The sequence below is a fragment of the Megascapheus bottae genome, chromosome 2 (genome assembly GCF_031878675.1).
Source record: "Megascapheus bottae isolate mThoBot1 chromosome 2, mThoBot2.hap1, whole genome shotgun sequence".
In the NCBI taxonomy this organism is placed as follows: Eukaryota; Metazoa; Chordata; class Mammalia; order Rodentia; family Geomyidae; genus Megascapheus; species Megascapheus bottae.
Genome location: NC_143510.1, coordinates 26,820,435 through 26,844,451, shown reverse-complemented (window position 1 = coordinate 26,844,451; position 24,017 = coordinate 26,820,435). Strand labels below are relative to the sequence as shown.

General features: G+C 36.3%; 1 protein-coding gene across 2 annotated transcripts in view; it reads left to right on the top strand.

Moving 5' to 3' along the window:
• Positions 1–24,017, top strand: part of Dnah12 (dynein axonemal heavy chain 12) — a 160,908-nt gene that overhangs the window by 57,456 nt on the left and 79,435 nt on the right. For both annotated transcript variants that reach the window (XM_090322530.1, XM_090322537.1), the window contains exons 32-42: positions 182–265; positions 1,075–1,263; positions 2,916–3,035; positions 6,879–7,067; positions 9,542–9,693; positions 11,985–12,123; positions 12,723–12,889; positions 13,921–14,176; positions 16,484–16,783; positions 18,328–18,506; positions 19,069–19,261. In XM_090322530.1, the coding sequence (XP_090178656.1) occupies positions 182–265; positions 1,075–1,263; positions 2,916–3,035; positions 6,879–7,067; positions 9,542–9,693; positions 11,985–12,123; positions 12,723–12,889; positions 13,921–14,176; positions 16,484–16,783; positions 18,328–18,506; positions 19,069–19,261 (1,968 nt within the window). The remainder of the gene's footprint in view (positions 1–181; positions 266–1,074; positions 1,264–2,915; positions 3,036–6,878; positions 7,068–9,541; positions 9,694–11,984; positions 12,124–12,722; positions 12,890–13,920; positions 14,177–16,483; positions 16,784–18,327; positions 18,507–19,068; positions 19,262–24,017) is intronic.

Below are 24,017 nucleotides of genomic sequence, written 5' to 3'. Positions count from 1 at the left end.
GTGTTTTAAATTAAAGGAAACTAGAATATGTAGAGCTAGGCAAAGCTAGACAAAGGTTTTCTGCTTCCATTCTAGTACTTATTGTATCACAGGAGACACTTTGTTTTATAAATAGAGTAAGTTTTTATTTAAGAAAGTTGAAAATATTTTAATAATGACTGGAAAAAATTCTTGCCTTTAGCTTTGCCTCATGAGTGGAGAAATCATTCAAATGTCCCCTCAAATGAGCCTCATCTTTGAAACTATGGATCTTTCTCAGGCTTCAGTAAGTTCCTCATTCAATATAATAATACTTTAATTTTTGCTCATTCATTGATTTAGTCAAAAGTGTAAGTGGTACTAGGATTGATATAAGGGATACTGGGACCAAAAAGATGAATAAGATAGAGCAATGTTTTGAAAGGATGAGACGTACACTAATAAATGTAGGTACTTGTTAAGTCTCTGAGGGTATGGAAGAGACTAAGGATTCCCAAAAGAAACGGGTAGAGAATTGGAAGTGGAAGTTGGAAGTGGGAGGTGTTGGAACGTTTGATCTGGTTTTGAAGACAATATGAGTTCTTTAGGGGGCTGAGTTAGGCCTAGGCATTCCAAAGTATAAGATGGTCTGTAAAAACATTGAATGATAACATAAAACTGGACCTTAAAGTAGTTTTCTGTAAGGGAAACATGCATGTGAGGCTGTAGAGGAAAACTGGAACATGAAGGACCTTATGGTGTCATACTAAAAAGAAACAATTCTTGGTATCACTGATCAAAAAAGTTACTGCTGGGTGCTGGTGGCTCATATCGGTAATCCTAGCTACAAAGGAGGCTGAGATGTATTTCGATTAGAAGTTAGCCTGTGCAGAAAAGTTCCCATGAGACTCTTATCTTGAACGACCACTCAAAAGCTGTCAGTGGAGCTGTGACTCAAAGTAGTACAGTGCTAGCCTTGAACAAAAGAGCTCAAGGACAGCACCCTGGCCAAGTTCAAGTACCCATGATTGGCAGAAAAAAAAAAGCAGTTATACAAAAGGAAACCTTGTTTTTGTTGTTATTATTTGTTTTTGTTTTTGTTTTCTGTCTCTGTAGCCTGCCACTGTAAGCCGTTGTGGCATGATTTATTTGGAGCCCTCACAGTTAGGGTGGGAGCCACTTGTATCTTCATGGTTGAATTCACGGGAAGAGCCTCTCAGTCAACCAGATCACCAAGCTCTTCTGAAAGCACTTTTCCAGTGGTTAGTCCCACCTGCTTTAAGGTTTCGTAAGAAAAAATTAAAGGTAATACCATAATTCTCTGACCCATGCAAGTTTTCCTCCTCTCTTCTTTTTCCCATTCTCTTTCCTTCCTTTTTAATGCTAACTAGGAATTGAACTGAGGATTTGCCTCTTGGCACTCCACACTTTAATTATGCCTCCAGTCCTTCTTCTTTTATTTTTTTTCCAGATAAGGTCTGGCACGTTTGCCAGGGTTGACCTCAGTCCCCTTGTATTTGTCTCCCAGGAAGCTGGGTTTATAGGCATGTGGCACCAGGCTCAGCCCTGTACATCCTATTTTCATATCCTAGGATCTCCTTTGTAATCTACATGTTTCACATCTCCATTTCTTTGAATGTGTGGTTTCTCTTGCATTAGACATTTTCCCTTTCTTGCCTACCTAATTTAATATTTCCTTAAAAACTCAAATTGGCTATGACTTCTTCAGGGAATTCTTTGGCTTACCTATCTTCAATTTCTGGGTCTGAGTTAATTGTTATCCCTAATACTCCAGTAGTAGTTTCCATCTACCCTGAGACTTTGTCTGTCACAGTGTTATTACATTTTTTTTTTCAGTTGTGGGGCTTGGACTTTGGGCCTGGGCATTGTCCCTGAGCTCTTCGGCTCAAGGCTACTGCCCTTCCCTTTGAGCCATAGTACCTCTTCTGATTTTCTAGTGGTTAATTGGAGACGAGTCTCATAGTCTTTCGTGCCCTGAACTGTGATCCTCAGATCTCAGCCTCCTGAGTAGCTAGGATTATGGGCATGAGCCACTGTGCCTGGCTATACCATATTATTTTTGTCTATTTAGTTTTAGCATCTTTTCTTTTCATGTCTCCCAGCTTGCTATATAGGTGTGTAGCTATGGTATGTCTTTCATAAATGTTCATTGAGTACATAAGTGAATGAACGGCTGTAAGAGACTTCTTTTGTGTCATATGTAAAGCGTTGTTTATTCTCTCTTTTTATAATTGTGTTTTATTGTTGGGGTAATATATAGAGCAGTTACAGTTACATTTGTCAAGTAGTGGGTACATTTTGAACATTGACACCCCTTCTCATGTTTTTTTTTTTTTTGAATTTTATTTGTTGGGGTAATGTACAGAGGGGTTACAGTTACATTTGTCAGGTAGTGGGTACATTACTTCTTGAACATTGTTACCTCTTCCCATAATTTTCTCCCACTTTCTCATTCCCACCCCTCCCACTCGTCTTGTTTTTCCCTTACCTTCCCATTTTCAAATACACAAATAAACGTGTATATATAGTATACCAAGTACCAAAGTCAGATACAATAACAACATGAGATAAATCTTAAGGGGAAAGGAAGGAAAAAGAAATATCTTCATATAGTGCATTAAGAATAACAGTCACAAAGATAAACCTCTTGTTTCCATATCCTAGAGTTAATTTCACTTAGTCTCTGTACCTAGTTTTTATTTGTCAGAGGATTTAGGATAAGAATATACTCTATAGAATTTTATGATATAATATGCCAAACTAAAATCTTTAAGAAAATTTTTATGATGCTGAAAATCTCAATTCTTTTAGTTTAAATGTTATAGAGACCATTATGAACACCATCTATGTTCTTATCAATTTGTAAAATTGAAGTATTTGCCTTCTTTTATTCTCTAAGAGAAAAGTTAAAAATATCTTATCCTTTCACCTTGCAGGAACTGATTCCTACAAGTGACATCAACGTGGTTGTATCTCTTACACGCCTCCTTGAAGTACTGCTGTGTAATGTGCTAACAAATGATCCTTTATCCAAGCATATTCGGATTTGGATAATGGTTGGTTTTTACATTTACTATAGAATTACAGAATTAGGTTTGATTCTGGCAATTTATTTTTATTCTGTTAGACATTTATAAGATTTGAAGCAGTTTTTTTTGGTGATCACTGAAGGGGTAGCTGAAAACACTCAAGTTGCCTTGGCCTGGTATTCTGATACAGTAAAAAGCACTTCAAGGAAAGCAAAATGTGTAGAATGAACACATTGCACTATTGCTTATGATATAATTTGATATTATCCAATTTGGATATTATTTAATATCCCACAATTAATATTCATATTAAACCTATTTGGACTGAATTAATTTTGTGTTAACATTTAGGCAGCAAACTAGGTATGAAAGACCAGGAACTGCTGTCCATCCACTCCTTCCTTCCTTCCTTCCTTCCTCCCTCCCTCCCTCCCTCCCTCCCTTCCTCCCTCTCTCCCTCCCCCCACTCCCCACTCCTCTCTCCCCTGTGGTTTGGAACTTAGTGTACTTGGCAGACATGCTGCTTCCTGAGTCATATCCCATCCCTTTTTGCTTTAATTATTTTTGGGACAGAGTACTATGTTTATACCAAGGTAGCCTGGATCACAATTCTCCTATATTAGGCTTCTCATGTAACTGGGCTGTCAGGTACACATACCACCTTGCCTAGCTGTTGGTTGAGTTAGAGATCTCATGAACTGGGCTGGCCTTAAACTGCAATCCTCACAATCTCTGCCCTTTGAGTAGCTAGGTTTATAGGTATGAGCCACCATATTTGTTTACCACTTTATTCTTAATGTCATGAGGTTCTCTTTTCTTTTCTCTCTGCTCTGTAACAATAGCACTTCCTTTTCATCAATTTCCCTTCATCTTATCTTTTCAGAAAGCCTTCTACCTCAACATGTCACATTCCAGGGATCCTTGCTAACCATATCCTTTACAATTCTGCCTTGCTTTTTACCTTTATGTACCTCTACTTTTGAAGAAATGGAGTAGACATGTTCGAAATATACTCTATTTATTACCTTTCTCCTTAGGTTTGGAACTATCTCTCACACTTCCAAACTCTGTCCCATACCTATCATTGTTACCTTTTATAAAACTATCTGAGGATTAGTCCCCCTAAATATAACCAGAACATTTTTTGTTCATTTGATCAAACCAAATTCCAACTTTTTCAAGTTTAGAATTGCCCACAAAGACTTCTGTTTTGATACCTGATTGAGAATTTTCTTCTAAAGTATACAGTATTTGATTGATTTATTTTTGTTGGTCGTGGGACTTGCACTCTGAGCCTGAACGTTTTTTCTGAGCTTTCAGCTCAATGATACCACCCTACCCCTTGAGCCACAGTGGCACTTCCGGTTTCTGGTGGTTAACTGGAGATAAGAGTCTCATGGACTTTCTGGTTCAGACTGACTTTCAACCACTATTCTCAGATCTTAGCCTCTTGAGTAGCTAGGATTGCAGGCATGAACCTTTGATTTTTTTTTTTTTTGCCAATCCTGGGGCTTGAACACAGGGCTTGGACACTGTACTTGAGCTTTCTCAAGGCTAGCCCTCTACTACTTATGCCATAGAAACTTCTGGCTTTTTCTGTATATGTGGTACTGAGGAATAGAACCCAGGATTCATGCATGCTAGGCAGGCATTCTACTACTAGGCAACAGTCCCAGTCCCTGATTGATTTTTTTTGACTAGTAAATTATATAGAGAGTGTAAATTTCAAAAAGCAAGTGGCTTTTCATTTGTACCAGTCCTCTAATCCTATGTAGCCATCTAGAGAAATAGTGTGTGTGTGTGTGTATGCAAGTGTGTATCCTCCCTCCCTTCCTCCTCCTCTCTCCCTCCCTTCCTTCCTTTTTTGGTGCCAGTTCTTGGCCTTGAGCACAGGGCCTGGGCACTGTCTCTTGTGCTTTGGTTCTCAAAGTTAGCTGTCTACCACTTGAGGTACAATTCTACTTCTTGCTTTCTGGTGATTAAATTGGCAATGAGAGTCTCACCAACTTTCCTGTGTGGATGCACGGGCTTTGAATCACAGCCTCCTGAGTAGCTAGGATTATCGGCGTGAGCTTCTCTCTGGTGCCTGGCTTGTGTATACAGTTTTTATAAATGTTAGCAAACTATCTGCACTAATTTGTATTCTCACTCACAATATGTTTTGGGAATTATTTGAGAGTTCTCTTAGTTGTGTGTGTGTGTGTGTGTGTGTGTGTGTGTGTGTGTTGGGGGGTACTGGGATTGAACTCAGAGCCATGTCCATTTTAGGCAAGTGCTCTGCCACATGATCTATATTCTAGCCCTTTGATTTTTATTTTGATTTGAACAGTCTTTGTTTCTAGGCTGGCCTCAAACTTGCAATCCTGCTGCTGCTGCATTTCTGAGTAGCTGGGATTACAAGTGTCTGTCGCTTCTTTTTTAAAAAGCTGCGTGTATGTATGCATATGCACTATAATTTAAGCAGAATTCCTGTTTAAGAACACTTGATTGTAGATAGTGCAGTATTTTTGAATAGGAATTGTTTTCATAAGTGGGAATATATTTGGTTGCCGCAGACCGACTCAGCGGGAGTGCGGGGAGGCCAAGTCTGAATTCACAGGTCAGGAATGGATTCGGCGATGACAGACAGACACAAATGCAAGGGAGGTTTGAAGTCTGCTGCGAAGCTTTACTTGTTGAATGTGAGATTATATACAGTCAAAGTAGGAGCATTTTCTTTCAGTTGGCATAAGGTCAAAAGATTACAATCATGTTTAAGAATGGTTACAGGGTACATTTTTCTGAGTAGAAAAGAAACTTCTCCCTTCATTCTAAGAAGCCATGGTTAATAAGTCAGACATTATGGTTAGGCGTCATCCGCCTTGGCATTAATTAATATTAGTTTTGTTTACCATTGTTTCATTCTAGTTCTTCCTATGATTCTGTTTCTGAGTCAGTAATTATTACCCTGTGCCAGGAATTGTAAAACCTTAAACCTAAGAGTCCATTGTTGCTGTTCAGTTAGAGCACACCACAGTGCTCTAGCCCTTCTAATCCTTTCCCATATGATTCATTATGTACTTGCAACATTTACACAAGTAATGCAAACGCATTAAAGGCATATTCAGGCAAACTAACATTTATTACTAATTCAAAGATCATATTTTCTGTTTTAGTTTCTAATTCTGTCTTATTATTAATAGTATGCATTGAGGTCATTAAGGCTGCTGTGGGTGTGTCTTGCGCCAGAGTAGCCGAGCATGCACTTTTAGTTCCTGGAACATCTAGTCGCTCAATCAATTGTTTAGGCCAGTAGCTGGCACAGAACATTACTGCCATACCATCAACTATCAGAAATGAAAAGAGTGATAAAAGAATCCCAGCACCCAGCATTATGAGCATTCCACACATATGTCCCGGTCTCTGCCAGGGACCTCCAGGAGGCCTGATCACCGCTGGTGCGAACCTCAGGACTGGCAGCCATTCAAGCTCTTTCTGCTCCATGCTGCACAGACTCCACTGGAGTGGGTGTAGCATTTGGTATAACGTAAAGAGACATAGTCTGTTTATTTGGTATGTGAAGTTAAAACTTTTTTTTTTTGGTCAATAATAGGGCTTGAACTCTGGTCCTGGGTGCTGTGCTCTCTCACCCTACCCTTTGAGCCAAGGCACTACTTCTAGTTTTCTAGTGTTTAATCAGAGGTAAGAGTCTCATGGACTTTTGTGCCCAGGGTATCTTTGAACCACGATCCTCAGATCTCAGCCTCCTGAGTAGTTAGGATTATAGGAGTGAGCCACTGGTGCCAGGCAAAACTTTAATAGATAATTTACTTAGCTGTGCTTGGTTCTATTTAAAAATAGTATAAATTAACTTTTTGTTTTCACCAACAGGCTTGCTTTATATTCTCTTTGGTTTGGTCCCTTGGAGCAAGTTGTGATACAGACGGTCGTGTTTTGTTTGACACTTTCATCCGAACAATGGTAACAGGGAAAAATGAAGAGAACCCATTGCCAGACACTGTGGGTAAATGGGAATGCCCATTTGATGAAAAAGGCCTGGTCTATGACTACATGTACGAGGTATGACATTTAATGTTTGTCATGATAAACTGTAAAATTCAGACTCCTAGATCAGTACACCAAGCACCCATTCACATCTCAAGAAAATTTTTTCACTCCTGAGAATAAACTTTATAATCTCTTCTCTGTAGTTCTCCTCTTATAATTTGTGGACAGCATAAATAATACCTTATAGTTGCATATTTAACTTTATTTTTCTATTTTATCAATGAAGTCACATGTTTCTTTAATATAGAAAGCATTTAAATACTCATTTTTTCATACAAATTGTATTTTACAAACCATACTATCTGAATAGAGTCTTACTGATGATTTTATATACATTATAGAAACTTAGAAAGTGATTGCCCAGCAAAGCCAGAACTCATACTCTGTTCTGACTAATAATGTAAGACTCCTTCTAAAAGCTTATGTGAATTCAGAATTTTAACAATATGACCAAAAAGGGGAGTATATGAGCCTTAGTTAATTAATCATAGTGAGACGTCAATAAACTAACCTATAAAAGTGAATAATCAGGGGCCGGGTGGTAGAGTGCTTGCCTAGCATGCATGAAGACCTGGGTTTGAGTCCTTGGTACCACATACATAGGAAAAGTCGTAAGTGGTGTTGTGGCTCAAGTGGTGGAGCTCTAGCCTTGAGAAAGCCCAAGGACAGTGCTCAGGTCCTTAGTTCAAGCCCTAAGACAGGCAAAAAAAGTGAATAATCAGAGGTGGTAACACAAACATACTCTGTGAATTGAAGGTAAATACTTAAATATACAGTTTGATGAGATACAGGAAGTTGCCATAGGGAAGGGGAACATAGGAGTAACATCTTAAAAATGTTTCACTCTAAAATATGTGTATGCATAACTAACAGAATCTAAAATAAAAAAACAAAGAAATGTTTATCAATATTTACAAAATCACCACTATCCAAACATAAAACATAAGGACATGTTACATGTTAGCAACTCGGAAAAGAGCCAGCAGTAGCACTGGAAGAGAAATCCTAGATTCTTGCTTTGTGTGCTGTGAGCTCTCTTCCCCACCCCCCAGAAAGCAAAATATTCTGAAGTTTATTTCTAGGACCTTAGGTAAGGAGACCTAGCAATGCATGATTATTTATTTATTTATTTATTTATTTATTTATTGTCAGTCCTGGGCCTTGAACTCAGGGCCTGAGCACTGCCCTTGGGCTTTCCAAAGACCAGAGCTCTACCACTTGTGAGTTCTTTTTTGTTAGTAGAAGGCCTGAGGATTTCCAGGGAGAGGAAAGGACAATGTAGAGAAGAAAGAAATGAATGAGAATGATGGAGAGTGGGAGATAGTTGGATGTGTCAGCAGCTCATTAAGCAAGTGGTTCAAAAGAATTTCAAGCCAGGCATGGTAGCTAATGCCTGTAATCCTAGATACACAGGAGGCTGAGATCTGAGGATTGCAGTTCAGAGCCAGCCTGGGCACTAAAAACCATGAGACTCTTATCTCCAATTAACCACTAGAAAACTGGACATAGAACTGTGACTCAAGGGGTAGGGCAGTAGCTTTGGGCTGAAGAGCTCAGGGACAGTGTTCAAGCCCCACAACTGACAAAAAGAAAAGAGAATTTCAATACTATACAATTAGTATAGCTATGCTTCTAGATCCTGGCTAAATATTAGCCTAGATCAGATTATTAGAGAATATTTTTAGAGAACCAAATAAAGAAAGTTCATATGACATTTTATTTTATTTTTTGCCAGTCCTGGGCTTGAGCTCAGGGCCTGAGCACTGTCCTTGGACTTTCTCAAGGCTAGAGCACTACCACTTGAGCCTCAGCACCACTCCCGGCTTTTTTTCTATATGTGGTACCGAGGAATCGAACCCGGGTCTTCATGCATGCTAGGCAAGCACTTTAACCACTAGGCCAAACTCCCGGCCCTCATATGGCATTTTAAATTAAGGTAGCTTATTGTCATTTACTTCAAGAGGAAAAAAAACGTGGTGTTGGAGGTGTGGCTTTAATTGGTAAGAGTACTAGCTGATAAGATAGTCAGGTATCAAATACAAGTCTTGGTCTCAGACCTAAGAATAAATAAATAAATAAAAATAAAAACATGAATCCAAAATTTAGCAACTTTACAAACAAACATGAAAACAGCTTTGAGATACATACTCAGTATATTAAAAAAACCAACTTAAAGACATTTTAGGGAAGATTAGATGTTAAGACATAAAAGATATGTAGGATTTATGACTATCTTTACATTCTTCAGCTTTTTGTTAAATAATGAAAGTCAAAGAAAATATGTGTCTTAAATTGGATGGTAGGTTTATAGATGTTTATTTTAAATGTATTTTATGACTTAAAAGAATAACTTACATTCTTTTAAATGAATCTATTCATTATAAACCTATTTTCATAATAGTTATTAAAAGCAAGTGAGTATTGAAAGAGCCCTTCTGATATAGCTCATGTATAATCATAATATTTTAAAATATGCTCTCTTATAGTTGAAAAACCGAGGTCGCTGGGTCCATTGGAATGAGCTAATTAAAAGTATTAATTTAGAAGATAAACGTGTCAAGATTCGAGATGTTATAATCCCTACAATGGATACAATTAGATACACATTTCTCATGGATCTGAGTATTACCTATGCAAAGTAAGGCACTCTAGGCATGAATTTTAAGTGTACCAAAATGCATTCAGTTTGAGGTAGTGGAATTGATACATCACTAATGGCTTTTAGCAAATCAGATAAGTTTTTTTTTTTCTTTTGGTAGTACTTGGGTTTGAACTCAGGGCTTTAAGCTTTAGATTAAGCTATGCCACCCATCCACTAATAGAAAACTAGAATCCAGGTTTCCTACTACCTACCCCAAAGCCCTTGGCTTCATATTTTGTTGTCTCAGTCTCTTATTTCCTCTTATGTATAAGAGCAGATCATAATGCAATGTTCCTGTTAAAAGCTATGTATTTGACTTAAAGGTTTAATATATTGACTGATCATGATTAATATTCTCCCAGTGCACTTAGCATTCTCTAACTTGAAATGAATATTAAAAATTAAACCTGGGGCTGGGAGTTTGGCCTAGTGATAGAGTGATTGCCTAGCATGCACCAAGATCCGAGTTCAATTCCTCGGTACCACATACATAGAAAAAAAAAAGCTGGAAGTGGTGCTGAGGCTCAAGTGGTAGAGCTCTAGCCTTAAGAAAGTCCAAGGACAGTGCTCAGGCCCTGAGCTCAAATCCAGGACTGGCAACAGCAACAACAACAAAAAATTAAACCTGAAGGAAGTAAAGGTGTGGTAGAGTGCCTACTGTGAGCAAAACATCAAATGAAGAATGTGAAGTTCGGAGTTCAAGGCACAGTTCCAGAATAAGAAAATTCAAATTGAATTGAGAAGAATACATTATTAAAAAGACTAAAAAATTGTGATCATAAACCTAGACATTGATGCAGGTCTATCAATACCAGTTTTCTTAAATTCCTATAGTAAATTCCTACTACAGGAATTCTTTTGTGTTAAAAATAATACTTTAAATGAATATGTATAAATATGTAGGAAAAAACAAAATAACATATTGGTTTACATTTAGTAAAACATATTTGGACAATAGTGATTTTAGGTATTAGAACAAAACAGTTGTACTGTTTAAGGTGACATTTGTGATTTGTGTTGGTAACTAATACTATTTAATGATAATTGATGTATTTTTGTCATCCAAGTTCACGGATTTTTTTTTTAATTCTAAGGATTTCTTTAGATTAATTATTTTTAGATCACTTATTTATTAAACTTACTTTAATGAATAGTGTTCATAAAATATTATCCCAGAACATGTAGGTAAATTCCTAGAAATCACTCTAGTTCTTAAAGAAATTTAATTTACTGTTTATACTATTATGATAATTAAATTTTTATATTAGCATAATTTGATATGAGCCTACTTTCTACTTAATATAGTACCAGTCTTTGTGCTTGTCTTAATGTATCGAAGGTTGATAACTTACCATCCCAAATGAAACTAAATTTTAATGCAGTATTTCTCAAATTTGGATTCCTCAGTGTTTTGTGAACATAAATCTTCCTGTTTCTCCTTAACACTAATAAATTTCACTCAAGGATGAGAAATCAAACTTGAAGCTCTGAAGCCCCACTAAATGAGGAATTTTTGAGTTTGTTTTTGGAGAAACATGTCCAATTATTAATTGAATAGGTTTTAAGTTGTTATTAACAGTTGTACATAATTATTCACTTTCATTCTCACATAAATTTTATACTGTTTAGTTAATTGAAACATCCTAAATCTATCTACTGCTTTCACCTAAGTTTTTTTACCTACTTTTTTTTTTTTTTTTTGGTCGTGAGGCTTGAACGCTGGGCCTGGGCACTGTCCCTCAGCTCTTCAGCTCAAGGCAAGTGCTCTTCCACTTGAGTCACAGCACACTTCTAGTTTTCTGGTGGTTAATTGGAGATAAGAGTCTCACAGACTTTTGTGCCTGGGCTGGCTTTGAACTGCAATCCTCAGATCTCAGCCTCCTGATTAGCTAGGATTACAAGGGTGAGCCACTGGTGCCCAGCTTCTATTCTACATTCTTACCTCCACTTCTATTAAAAAAAAAGTAAAAGAAAAACAAATACACTGTATTTTGAGGAGGCAAACTGACTTCTTTTGAAAAGCTAAGCATGCTACTTGTCTTATAAGTACTTTATATATAGCAATATTAATCTATTCAAATAATAATGTATTATGTTTCATTATCAGGCAAAATGTATGTATGTCATTACTTTGACTAGGCTTTCAAGGAATAACAGTTATATGTAAAAATGTAATGTTTGCAGGTTAAAATGATTTATTAAATTTTTAACTAAATTCTGCTTTCTTTAACAAAAACATATTCTGACTTTCTTCTGTTTTGAATGACATATTCATTATGTTTTTAAAGGCCATTGCTTTTTGTGGGTCCAACTGGCACAGGAAAATCAGTGTATGTGAAGGATAAGCTAATGAATCACTTGGTGAAGGATCAGTATTTTCCCTTTTATGTTAATTTCTCTGCACGGACCAGTGCCAATCAGGTTCAGGTTAGTTTTAATGCAGATACAGGTCTGTAATTATTATTTGCTGTATTTGATAAAAATTTAAGATTATATATCAAATGAGAAATATGTAAAACTCCTTATAAATTCAACAGGGATATTTTCTTAATAATAGCTTGTTAAGTTTTGTCACTTTTGTTGACCTGACAAGAAGCAACAATTAACTGGAGAAGAAAAATATACTCTCTATAGCTGTAGTGGTTGGGAAAGACAGAATTTTCACTTTTATTTTCTGCTTATTGGATCTTTAACACCATGACTTATTGTATAACAGAAACCATGCATCCCAATATTTGCCTCTAGATATAATAAGATGAAACTATTTCATGAAACCTTTTCTAATTGCGCATTTAGCAATTAGAATTATTCAATAATTTAGCATTTAGCAATTGTGTCTATCCATTCCCCTAACTAATTATTGCTCTACTGGGGATCAAGCCCAGGACCTTGTGCATACTAGACAAGTGCTCTACCACTATGCTCCATGCCCCAGCCCTTGATACTGATTTAACATAAGCAATCATCATAATGATAACTTTGTAATACTATCATAGGTAAATGTAACATTTTTTCTAACATTTTAGAACATTATTATGGCTAGATTGGATAAAAGGCGCAAAGGAGTTTTTGGACCACCTATGGGGAAGAAATGTGTAATTTTTATAGATGATATGAGTATGCCTGCATTGGAGAAATATGGAGCACAACCTCCTATTGAATTATTACGTCAGTTTTTTGACTGTGGACATTGGTAAATATTTAAAGTCTTAATAAGCTGTACCAAAGTTGTCTCCCAATATGTGTTTAGTTTGCAAAGAAAAATACTAATTTTCAGCTTATAATCCTAGCTACTCAGGAGACTGAGCACTGAGGATCATGATACAAAGCCAACCCTTATCTCCAATTAATAGCCTTGTGCAAAAGGAGCTTAGGGAACCCAGTTCCAGGGTTCAAGGCCTAGGATAAACAACAAAATAAAATAAAAATGTCAAATTATTTAGAGAATATAATGATTGATTAGTCTTTATTATATAGGAAGTTTTGGGAGAATTTTCTATTTTTTTGCAGTAGTACTAGGGATTGAAGCAAGGTCCTCTTGGATAAGAGACAGGTACTCTACTACCTAGCCATACCACCAGCCCAAGAGTTTTTCTTTTCAAAGAGGAATCTCATTATGCTGCCAGTGTTGGCTTGAACTTGTGTATTGTGAATACTTTCCATAATAGACTCCTTTCTATATAACAGTATATATATATATATATATATGGTTTAGATATCCTTTATGTATAAGGTTATGTATAAGATTTCAAATGAGAAAAAAAAGGAAAAAATGATTTTTCTTTAGTGTTACTAGGTTATTGATTGTTCAGAGTAAGACAGTTCTGCAAATAAAATGGGAAAGTTACTGATAATTACTCCAGGACAACAAGAACAAATCAGACTTATCCTAGGTAAACTGGGATGTAGAGTCAGTCAACCAATAACCAACTATAAGTAGGTTGTAGATGTATCCTTCTATGAGTCTAGTTGGAGAAAAGGAATAATTGAGTCAAATTGGAAGGAACAATCTTAGGAGAGAAAGGGAAAGGGTAAGGAAGGGATATTCTAGACACAGATTATGGGAAATAAAGTTTGTGGCACTGAAAGGAAAATAGAATTCTTTAAATAAAATATTTTCTTTTACTAGAGGCATTATCTAAAGTTATTCCTTTTATAGAAGCTAACATCATATTGAATTTCTAGGGACTATTTCATTTTATATTTCTTTAAATTGCTTTCCAGGTATGATCTTAAGGATACAAGTAAAATCACACTTGTTGATATAGAGCTAATTGCTGCCATGGGCCCTCCAGGTGGTGGCAGGAATCCAGTCACTCCCCGGTTTATTCGTCATTTCAATATTTGCACTATTAATTCTTTTAGTGATGAAACAATGATTCGAATTTTTTCATCAGTTATGGCCTTCTACCTTAGGACTCATGAATTTCCTCCAGAGTACTTTTTAATTGGGAACCAAATTGTCAATGGGACTATGGAGGTAAACAAATAATGCAATGTAAAATGTTTCAGTATTATATATTACTCTCATTTGGACTTTTAAAAAATTTGTATTTTTCCTTGGAATTGGAGTTGTGGTTTAAGTCATAGAGCACTAGTCACTGAACTAAAGCAAGCATCAGATATTGACTCTTAGTCCCAGAGGTCTTGGTATCTACTTTGTTCATTATTAGAGAAGCTGTTTAGAAGATTTGAAAGCAGAAAGATCACAGACTTTAAAAATTCATACTCTTTCTGGGATTGAGGCTTTTGTGTGTGTTTCCTAGCTCTATAACAGAACAAGTGATTTGACCTTTCAGAGACTCAAAGTTCTCTCTCTCTGTCTCTCTTTCTGTCTCTCTCTGTCTCTGTCTCTCTGTCTCTGTCTCTGTATCTGTCTCTGTATCTGTCTCTCTGTCTCTGTCTCTCTCTCTCTCTCCCCCCCCTTAGTATCCCTTTCTCCTCCCCCTCCTACAAAAAAATAATTCTTTTTGGGTTTCCTATTGTTTAAAAATTCAATCATATTCATCCCATATAACTCTCTACTTCTGTGATTTCTTTTCTTTTCTTTTTGCCAGTCCTGGGCTTGAGCTCAGGGTCTGAGCACTGTTCTTGGACTTTCTCAAGGCTAGAGCTCTACCACTTGAGCCTCAGCACCACTTCTGGCTTTTTTCTATGTATGTGGTGCCGAGGAATCGAACCCAGGTCTTCATGCATGCTAGGCAAGCACTTTGACCACTAGGCCAAACTCCGGGCCCCTACTTCTGTGATTTCTTTTGGTTCATTCCCCCCCCCCATTAAAAGTCCCACTGAGAGGCTATTTGGAATATCATGTCTTTCTTCTATGGTTCCTTCTCCCTCCAGCTTGTTTCAATGTAAAATTTGTGCTATTAAAGTAGAAAAGGTATGAGCAAAAAGATATATGCTAGTCACCTCTCCATTACTGTAACAAGTAAGAGATCTTTATTTTGGCTCATAGTTTCAATCCATGATTGGCTGACTTTATTGTGATAGGCCCAAGGCAAGGCTGAAAAATCAAAGCAGAGGCACAGGTGATGGAGCAGAGCTTCTAGGCTCATGGCAGCCTCCAAGTAGATTTACAGGAAGGAAATGGTGACAAGGCATTTCTTTCATGACATGAGCTCAGTGACCACCAGTTAGGTTCCTCTTCTTAGCTTCTATCATCTCCCAATAATGCCAACATGTTATGCATCTCTCTAGGGATAATCCATTCATTAGGTTAGAGCCCTTAAGATCCCAATAAGTTCTTTAAAACACATTAGTTGGCATCCAAACCCAACATAAAAACTTTCAAGGGACATTTCAGACACAAACCATGACAAAATAGTACATTTATTCTGATATAGAACAGTGCTTATTTTAATAAAATACAATAATTTGAGCATTGCTTTGAAAAGTAGGGGACTTGTGTAGAATGTGATATGGAAAAGAAGAATACTCTCCCTTTTTACTTTTTAGAATCCTATGTGTGGAGTTTGACACAGAGGATGAATTATACAAATCTAAAATACAAATCTAAAATAACTTTGCTATTATTTGTCAGATTATATTGCACATATGTAAATTGACTTCCTTAAAGAAAATGTTAACCTTCTGATAAATATAGTACAAATATATTTTATTTCCATATTATACCAAGAGTATATAAGGAAGACAGAGAGGCTATATAAAAGGATAAAGAGGGGGTATCACAAAGAGACAAAGAGAGAAGTAATGTACCTACTATCTGGCGAATATAACTAACATTACAATAAAAAAAGGACAAAGAGAAAGAAGATGATGTACAGATTTGTTTTTTGTGTTTGTTTTTTTATTATATCCTATTACATCTATAATGTACAATTTATTATGAAGCATAGATGGAATGATATTTAGGAATTTTACAGTATAATTTTATTGTTGTTATTGAAGTGTTGATATGTTTTGAAGTCAATGATAATAGGATATTATCTCATCCTCCTTATTTGGAAAACTTCAGAATGAGTTATCTGATTTCACTATTGCAGTTTTAAATTCAAGTCATCCTTAAGTGGAACAGTGATTACAAACAGGAAATAGAGGTAAGATTGGACAGAATCTAAGCTGAGGGATTGTCAAATTCTTCAATTTCATAATGCCTGCTTGAGCAGAATAGACAAAAATAAACATAAATTCTACATTAGGCATGGTATTTGACATTTTTCCAAGTTGATATAACCTGATAGAACATACAATTCTTACATTATTTGTTACAGATTTGCTAATTAAGAGCATTTCATTTTTGCTTTTTTGTATATTCCATATACAGATATATAAACAATCCATGCAAAATCTTTTGCCCACTCCCACAAAATCTCATTATACCTTCAACTTGCGTGATTTTTCACGTGTCATCCTGGGTTGCTTACTCATTGAAAGAGATGCTGTGGAGAGCAAGCACACTATGATTCGTCTATTTGTGCATGAGGTTCTTCGGGTGTTTTATGATCGACTTGTTAATGATAATGATCGAAACTGGCTCTTCAAATTAATTAAAAGTGTTATAAAAGACCATTTTAAAGAATCATTTGATGGTGTCTTTTCACATTTGAGGAAAGAGAATGCACCAGTGAGTACATTTAGTATATATTAGATCATGTCAGTTTAAAGCAGTTTAAAGTTTTATGAATTATTACATTTTATGAATTGTTATCTATAAATATTTTATTATCTAAAATATATAATTGTTATCTAAAATATATTATTACTTGTTACTGAACTTATTCTTTCAAATTCTGTCATGGGTAGGTGTTTATTTTGAGAGGTTTTCAGAGGAATATGTGCAATGTATAAGTTATTTAAAGATAAAGTCTTACATGATAGGATTAAATAATACAATAAATGTGATGGTATTAATCTCTAGTAATTACTTGATATATGGAGTTACACAAAATGATTCTAAAGACTATTAGGGAAAAGAACCTCAGAACTTTGTTTTTCTTCAAAAATTTTTTATTGTGATTAATAGAAGGGTTACATTATATTCACCAGTTAGAAGGTGCATAACTTCACAAACATTGATAACCTATCTCATGACATGGTAAGAACCTCAGAACTTTTATTGTTATTTCATAAAGATAGAATTTTAGGGAAGTGGTGATGTGGCCCAAGAGGAAGAGAGCTAGCCTTGAGGTGAAAAGCTCAGGGATAGTGCCCAGGCCAAGAGTTCAAACCCCATGACCCGACAAAAAAAAAGATATAATTTTAAATACTACCTTTATATATTTATATATTAATTTTAGAACAACAGTATTTCCTACCTTAATGTTCAAAAAATGTCCTACAATATACGAATAGATCAAGAAAATGTGATAATATATAATATATGATATATATAATATGTGACATAGTATATCACATCTAGTATATAATACATATAATTGAATATTAATATGTAATAATTGTGCATATACTATATTTTGTAGAATGGAATATTGTTCATCCATCAGGAAAAATAATGTTATATCATTTTGGGGAAATTTATGGACCTAAAAAAATTATGTTATGTAAATTAAGGCTTAGAGGGACAAAAAGGACATATTTTCTCTCAGATGTTGAAGTTAGATTTAAAATATAAACATATGCAAGATACATACATGGCCATTATTATACAAAATTAAATGGACTAATGTATGCATATGCAGGAATAGATTCCAATGGTGTAATTCCTTGAACAATTAACTTACAGTTTAACAAAATGAATACTCAGGAAGCTGAAACATGTTTTGTCTGAGAAGGGTGCACCTTAAGGGGAGAGAGCAAAAGAATGGAGAGAGGCATGATAGGCAAATATAGTCACAGTACTCAATATACATATTGAAAATGAAACCAGGTAACTTAAGGAGATGAGTAAGATTGGAATAGGTAAGGAGGAGAATGATCAAAGGAGTAACACTGACCAAGATGCATTGCATTTTGAAACAAACCCCTATGCACAACTATTTAAAGATAATAATAAAATAAAATAAATTTTAAAACTAAGTCTATATGCATGTATATGTACATATATATAATGACCTTTCCTAACACGAATAAAACGAAATTTTGTACATTTCTTAAGCTTATTTTTAAAAAGATTTTAGATTTTGTAATTTATCCATTTTTGTCCTATAGGTATCTGAGGAAGATTTAAGGAATCTCATGTTTGGTGATTATATGAATCCTGACCTTGAAGGAGATGATAGAACTTATATTGAAATTCCAAATATCCACCATTTTAGTGACATTGTAGATCAGTGCTTAGATGAGTACAATCAAACTCACAAAACAAGAATGAATCTTGTTATTTTTAGGTACTTTCATTTTTATATTGATGCTAGAAATTTCTATTTATGAAATATTTTAAATGTACAAAAAGATATAAAGAAAAATATAACACATCATTTTTATATGAAGATATGAAATACAAGTAACTTTTTTGAATTCTCTTTTGTAGCTAGAGACTCACTTTGTCCTCCATCATAACCTATGTTTCTTTGAACTTTCTCTATATGTATATATTCCTACATTTATAAGAACAGCCTAGGCCGGGAGTTTGGCCTAGTGGTTAAAGTGCTTGCCTAGCATGCATGAAGACCCGGGTTCGATTCCTTGGTACCACATACATAGAAAAAAGCTGGAAGTGGTGCTGAGGCTCAAGTGGTAGAGCTCTAGCCTTGAGAAAGTCCAAGGACAGTGCTCAGGCCCTGAGCTCAAGCCCAGGACTGGCAAAAAAAAAAAAAAAAAAAAAAAAAGAACAGCCTTAATTTGCAAGTTTTTATTTTAAAAATAAATTTTGTGCATATTTACAGGGAAATATATGATGTCATAAAATATGTATATTGTCATGATAATAAGATTGCCATTTTCTGGCAGGTATGTCTTAGAACACCTATCAAGAATATGTCGAATTTTGAAGCAATCTGGTGGAAATGCTTTGCTTGTTGGACTTGGAGGAAGTGGTCGGCAATCTTTAACTCGTCTGGCTTCATCTATGGCAAAAATGCAGATTTTCCAACCAGAAATTTCAAAAAGCTATGGTATGAACGAATGGAGAGAAGATCTGAAGGTAAAATTATGAACAAACCTTATGTTTAAAATGCTAATAAAGGGATAGCTAATCTGTGTGGTGGTGATTTTAATATTATCTACTCAGTACATGCTATGTGTGCTGCTCCCCATCCTGACCACTTTACTTACATGATCTTATTCTACATGTATGAGAGCAAAATGCAGCAGGCACAGTTGTCTCTCTGTTTTACCAATCAGGACACAGATGCTGAGAGAGATGTGCTGTTAAGCAAGTCTTTCTAATAGCAAGTCATGCTGGTAATTGTGATTTTTTTTTTGCCAGTCCTGGGTCTTGAACTCAGGGCCCTAGCACTGTCCTTGGTGTTCTCAAGGCTAGAATTCTACCACTTGAGCTATAGCACCACTTCCAGCTTTTTCTATATATGTGGTATAGAGGAATCAAACCGGAATTTTTGTGCATGCTAGGCAAACATTAGGCCAAACTTCCGGCCTTTGTTATTTTTTTTTTTTGGCGAATGGGGTGGGGGGCAAGGGGATGATGGGACATGACACTGTCCCTGAGCTCTTGAGCTTAAGGCTACTGCCCTATCCCTGGGCCTGGGTGCTGTCCCTGAGCTCTTCAGCCCAAGGCTACCGCCCGGCCCTTGAACCACAGCCCCACTTCCTGTTTTCTAGTGATTAATTGGAGATAAGACTCTCTCAGCTTCAGTATTGTCCGGGCAGGCTTTAAACTTTGATCCTCAGGTCTCAGCCTCCTGAGTAGCTAGGATTATAGGTGTGGCCCACGGGCTCGGCTCTTAATCATAATTTTAAACTTTGTTCTGGGATATATTTCAGATAAATATACTTCCAGCAGATGGTAAAATATGAGCCTTATGGGCTGGGCATGTAGCTTAGTAGTTGAGTGAATACATAAAATGTACACAAAATCCTGGGCTAGATACTTAGCACCTAAAAAAATGAACTTCATGATTTCAATCATGAAAATGTCATTGTTTTAAAAGTTTCTTCAGAATTTTGTTCCTGTCTCAGCAACCAGGAGAGTAGTGCAATGTACACTTACTGCTTCATGCTTATCTTGGTCTTTTGTAGAGAATTCTAAAAGAGAAATAATGTAGAAAAAGAAAGGAGATATTGCTAGTCTTCCACTCTCATAGATCCTTCTCAATTGAATTTTTGTATTCTAAAAATTAAAAGAGAACTGATTTTTCTTGAGTCCTTTGCAGTTCACTTACTATTTTCACCTACCATTTTCACAATGGTAGAACCCAAGCCAAGCAAAAAAGGGCTATAGAGATATAAGAAGAAAAAAATATTTTTATATATATTTTTATTGTAATTAATAAAAGGGTTACATGATATTTGCCAGATAGAAGGTGCATTAATTCACATACATTGATACCCTTTCACATGTCTTGGTAACCTCCCCCCACCCACCACCGACTCCCCCCCTTCCCTATCAAGTTTCAGATAACCAAATACAAATAAATTCAATATATCAGATAACAAAGTGAGATACTGTAACAATATGAGATACCCAAGGGACAGCAAAGGAGATAAGAGACAACATAGTACATTAAGGACAACAATCATATTATATGGCTTTTGTTTCAATATCTTGGAGGTCCTTTCAATTAGCTTCATACTATATGGCTTTATGTATCAAGGTTTTCCTCTATTGCAGATCTCTGCTAGTAGAGCCCAAGGTTTCTAGTGATTATGACAAATGAGGGAAACCATTGAGCCTAAGTTCCTTTGAGTCTGGCTTACTTCACTTAATATGATTTTTTCTAAGTCTTTCCATTTCCTAACAAATGGGGCGATGTCATTCTTTCTGACAGCAGCATAGAATTCCATTGTGTACAAATACCACAACTTGTTGATCCACTCATCAACTGAGGGACATCTAGGTTGGTTCCATATATTTGCTATGGTGAATAATGCTGCAGTGAACATTGTTGTGCTAGTGGATTTAGTATGCCCTAGATTCTGGATGGTTGGGTAGTGGAATTGCTGGGTCATAGGGGAGTTCTATGTTTAGCCTTTTGAGGCACTGCCATACTGCTTTCCATAGTGGTTGAATGAGTTTGCACTCCCACCAACAGTGTAATAGTGATCCCTCCTGGCCACATCCCCTCCAGCATCTGTTATTATTCGTTTTCCTGATCCTGGCCATTCTAGCTGGAGTGAGGTGGAATCTTAGAGTTGTTTTGATTTGCATTTCTTTTATGACCAGAGATGTTGAGCATTTCTTCATGTGTCTATAGGCCATTTTTGTTTCTTCTTCAGAGAAGACTCTCTTTAAGTCTTTGGCCCATTTTTTAATGGGATGGTTGTTACTTTGGAGGTTAGTTTTGGAGTGATTCAATTTTTTGAGTTGTTGATATATTTTAGATATGAGGCCTTTGTCCGTTGTTTGGTTGGTGAAGATCTTCTCCCACTCTGTAGGCTTCCTAATTAATTTACTAGCTATGTCCTTTGCCATACAAAAGCTTTGCAGTTTAATGCAGTCCCACTTATCCAGCCTTTCTCTGATTCGTTGTGATTCTTGGTCCTTATTAAGGAAGTTTCTACCTGTGCCAAGGAGGCCTAGTGTATCTCCTATTCCTTCCTGTAAAGTTTTCAGTGTGTCAGTTTTACCTCCAGGTCTTTCATCCATTTGGAGTTAATTCTAGTGCAGGGTGACAAAGAAGGATCCAACTTTAGTTTTCTGCAGGTGCTTAGCCCGTTCTGCCAGCACAACTTGTTGAAGAGGCTGTCTTTCTTCCATTCTATTTTTTTGGCTCCCTTGTCAAAGATTAGGTGGCCATAGGTATGTGTTTTAATATCTGGGTCCTCAGTTCTATTCCATTGGTCTTCAGGCCTGTTCTTGTGCCAGTACCAAGCTGTTTTGAGAATTATGGCTCTGTAATAGAGTCTAAAGTTTGGAATTGAAATTCCTCCAGCGCTGTCCTTTCTGCTAAGAAGTGTTTTTGCTATACGGCGTCTTTTATTATTCCATATGAAATTTTGAATTGCCTCTTCTATTTCTTTAAAGAATGCCATTGGGATATTGATGGGTATTGCGTTGAATTTGTAGATAGCCCTTGGCAAGATTGTCATTTTCACAATGTTGATTCTTCCAATCCAGGAGCATGGGAGGTTTTTCCATTTCATTAGTTCTGCTTTAATTTCCTTTTTTAGCGTTTTAAAGTTTTCATCAAAAAGGTCCTTTACATTCTTAGTTAAGCTAATTCCTAGGTACTTTATTTTCTTTGAGGCTACTGTGAAAGGGGTTTCTTTCCTGATTATTGCCTCGTTCCTCTCACTGTTGGCATAAAGGAAGGCAGTTGATTTTTGAGGGTCAATTTTATAGCCTGCTAGTCTTCCAAAGTTTTGAATCAGCTCAAGGAGCTTGGGAGTAGAGTCTATAGGATTCTTTAAATACAGAATCATGTCATCTGCAAAGAGGGATAGTTTTATTTCCTCTTTCCCTACTTGGATCCCCTTTATGCTTGCTTCTTGCCTTATTGCACTGGCTAGGAATTCTAGTACTATGTTAAAGAGGAGTGGAGAGAGTGGGCATCCTTGTCTCGTTCCTGATTTTAGAGGGAATGGCTTTAGATTTTCACCATTAAGTGTAATACTAGCAGTGGGTTTCTCATACACAGCCTTTATTACATTGAGGAATGTTCCATGGATTCCTAGTTTCTCCAGAGCTTTTAACATAAAGGGGTGTTGGATCTTGTCAAATGCCTTTTCCGGGTCTATTGAGACAATCATGTGATTTTTGTCCTTGCTCCTGTTGATGTGTTGAATTATATTAATTGATTTGTGTATGTTGAACCAGCTTTGCCTCCCTGTGATGAATCCAGTTTGATCATAGTGTATAATTTTTTTGATGAGTTGTTGTAGACGGTTGGCCAGTATTTTGTTGAGAAGTTTTGCATCGATGTTCATCAAAGAAATAGGTCTATAGTTCTCTTTCTTTGATGAATCTCTGTCTGGTTTGGGGATGAGGGTAATACTGGCTTCATAGAATGAGTTTGGTAGAGAGCCTTCATTTTCAATTTCGTTGAAGAGCTTGAGGAGTATTGGTGTGAGCTCTGCTTTGAAGACGAGAAGAAAAATTTTATTTAGATAATTTTTTTTGCCAGACCTCAGCTTTAGCTCAGGGCCTGAGCACTGTCCTTGGACCTTTCTCAAGGTTAGAGCTCTACCACTTGAGCCTCAGCACCCCTTCTAGCTTTTTCCTATGCATGTGGTCCCAAGGAATTGAACCCGGGTCTTCGTGCATGCTAGGCAAGCACTCTACCACTAGGCCAGACTCCCAGGCCCTTAGATAATTTTTTCACACTAACCTTAGAGGAAAAAAATCATTCACCTCTAATCACAGAATAGACTTAGCAGCATATTTTCTGTTCTGCTTCTTAGAAGTAATAACATGGACTTTGAAGTTAGACAAAATTTAGTCTTGGTTTCTGTTTTGTATTATTTGTTAACTCTGTTGTCTTGGGTACTTTACTAATTTTTTTTTTGCCAGTCCCAGGGCTTGATCTTGGGGCCTGAGCATTGTCCTTGGGCATTCTCAAGTCTAGAACTGGAGCCACAGCACCACTTCTGGCTTTTTCTATGAATGTGGTACTGAGGAATTGAATCTAGGATTTCGTGCATGCTAGGCTAACATTCTACCACTAGGCTACACTCCTGACTCATCTTTGCTAACTTTTTGTGCTGTAACTATTTCTATAATCTCATTCATCTTTTCTAGGTTATTTAACTTGTTGTAAAATCATGGTTCATACTATTTTCTT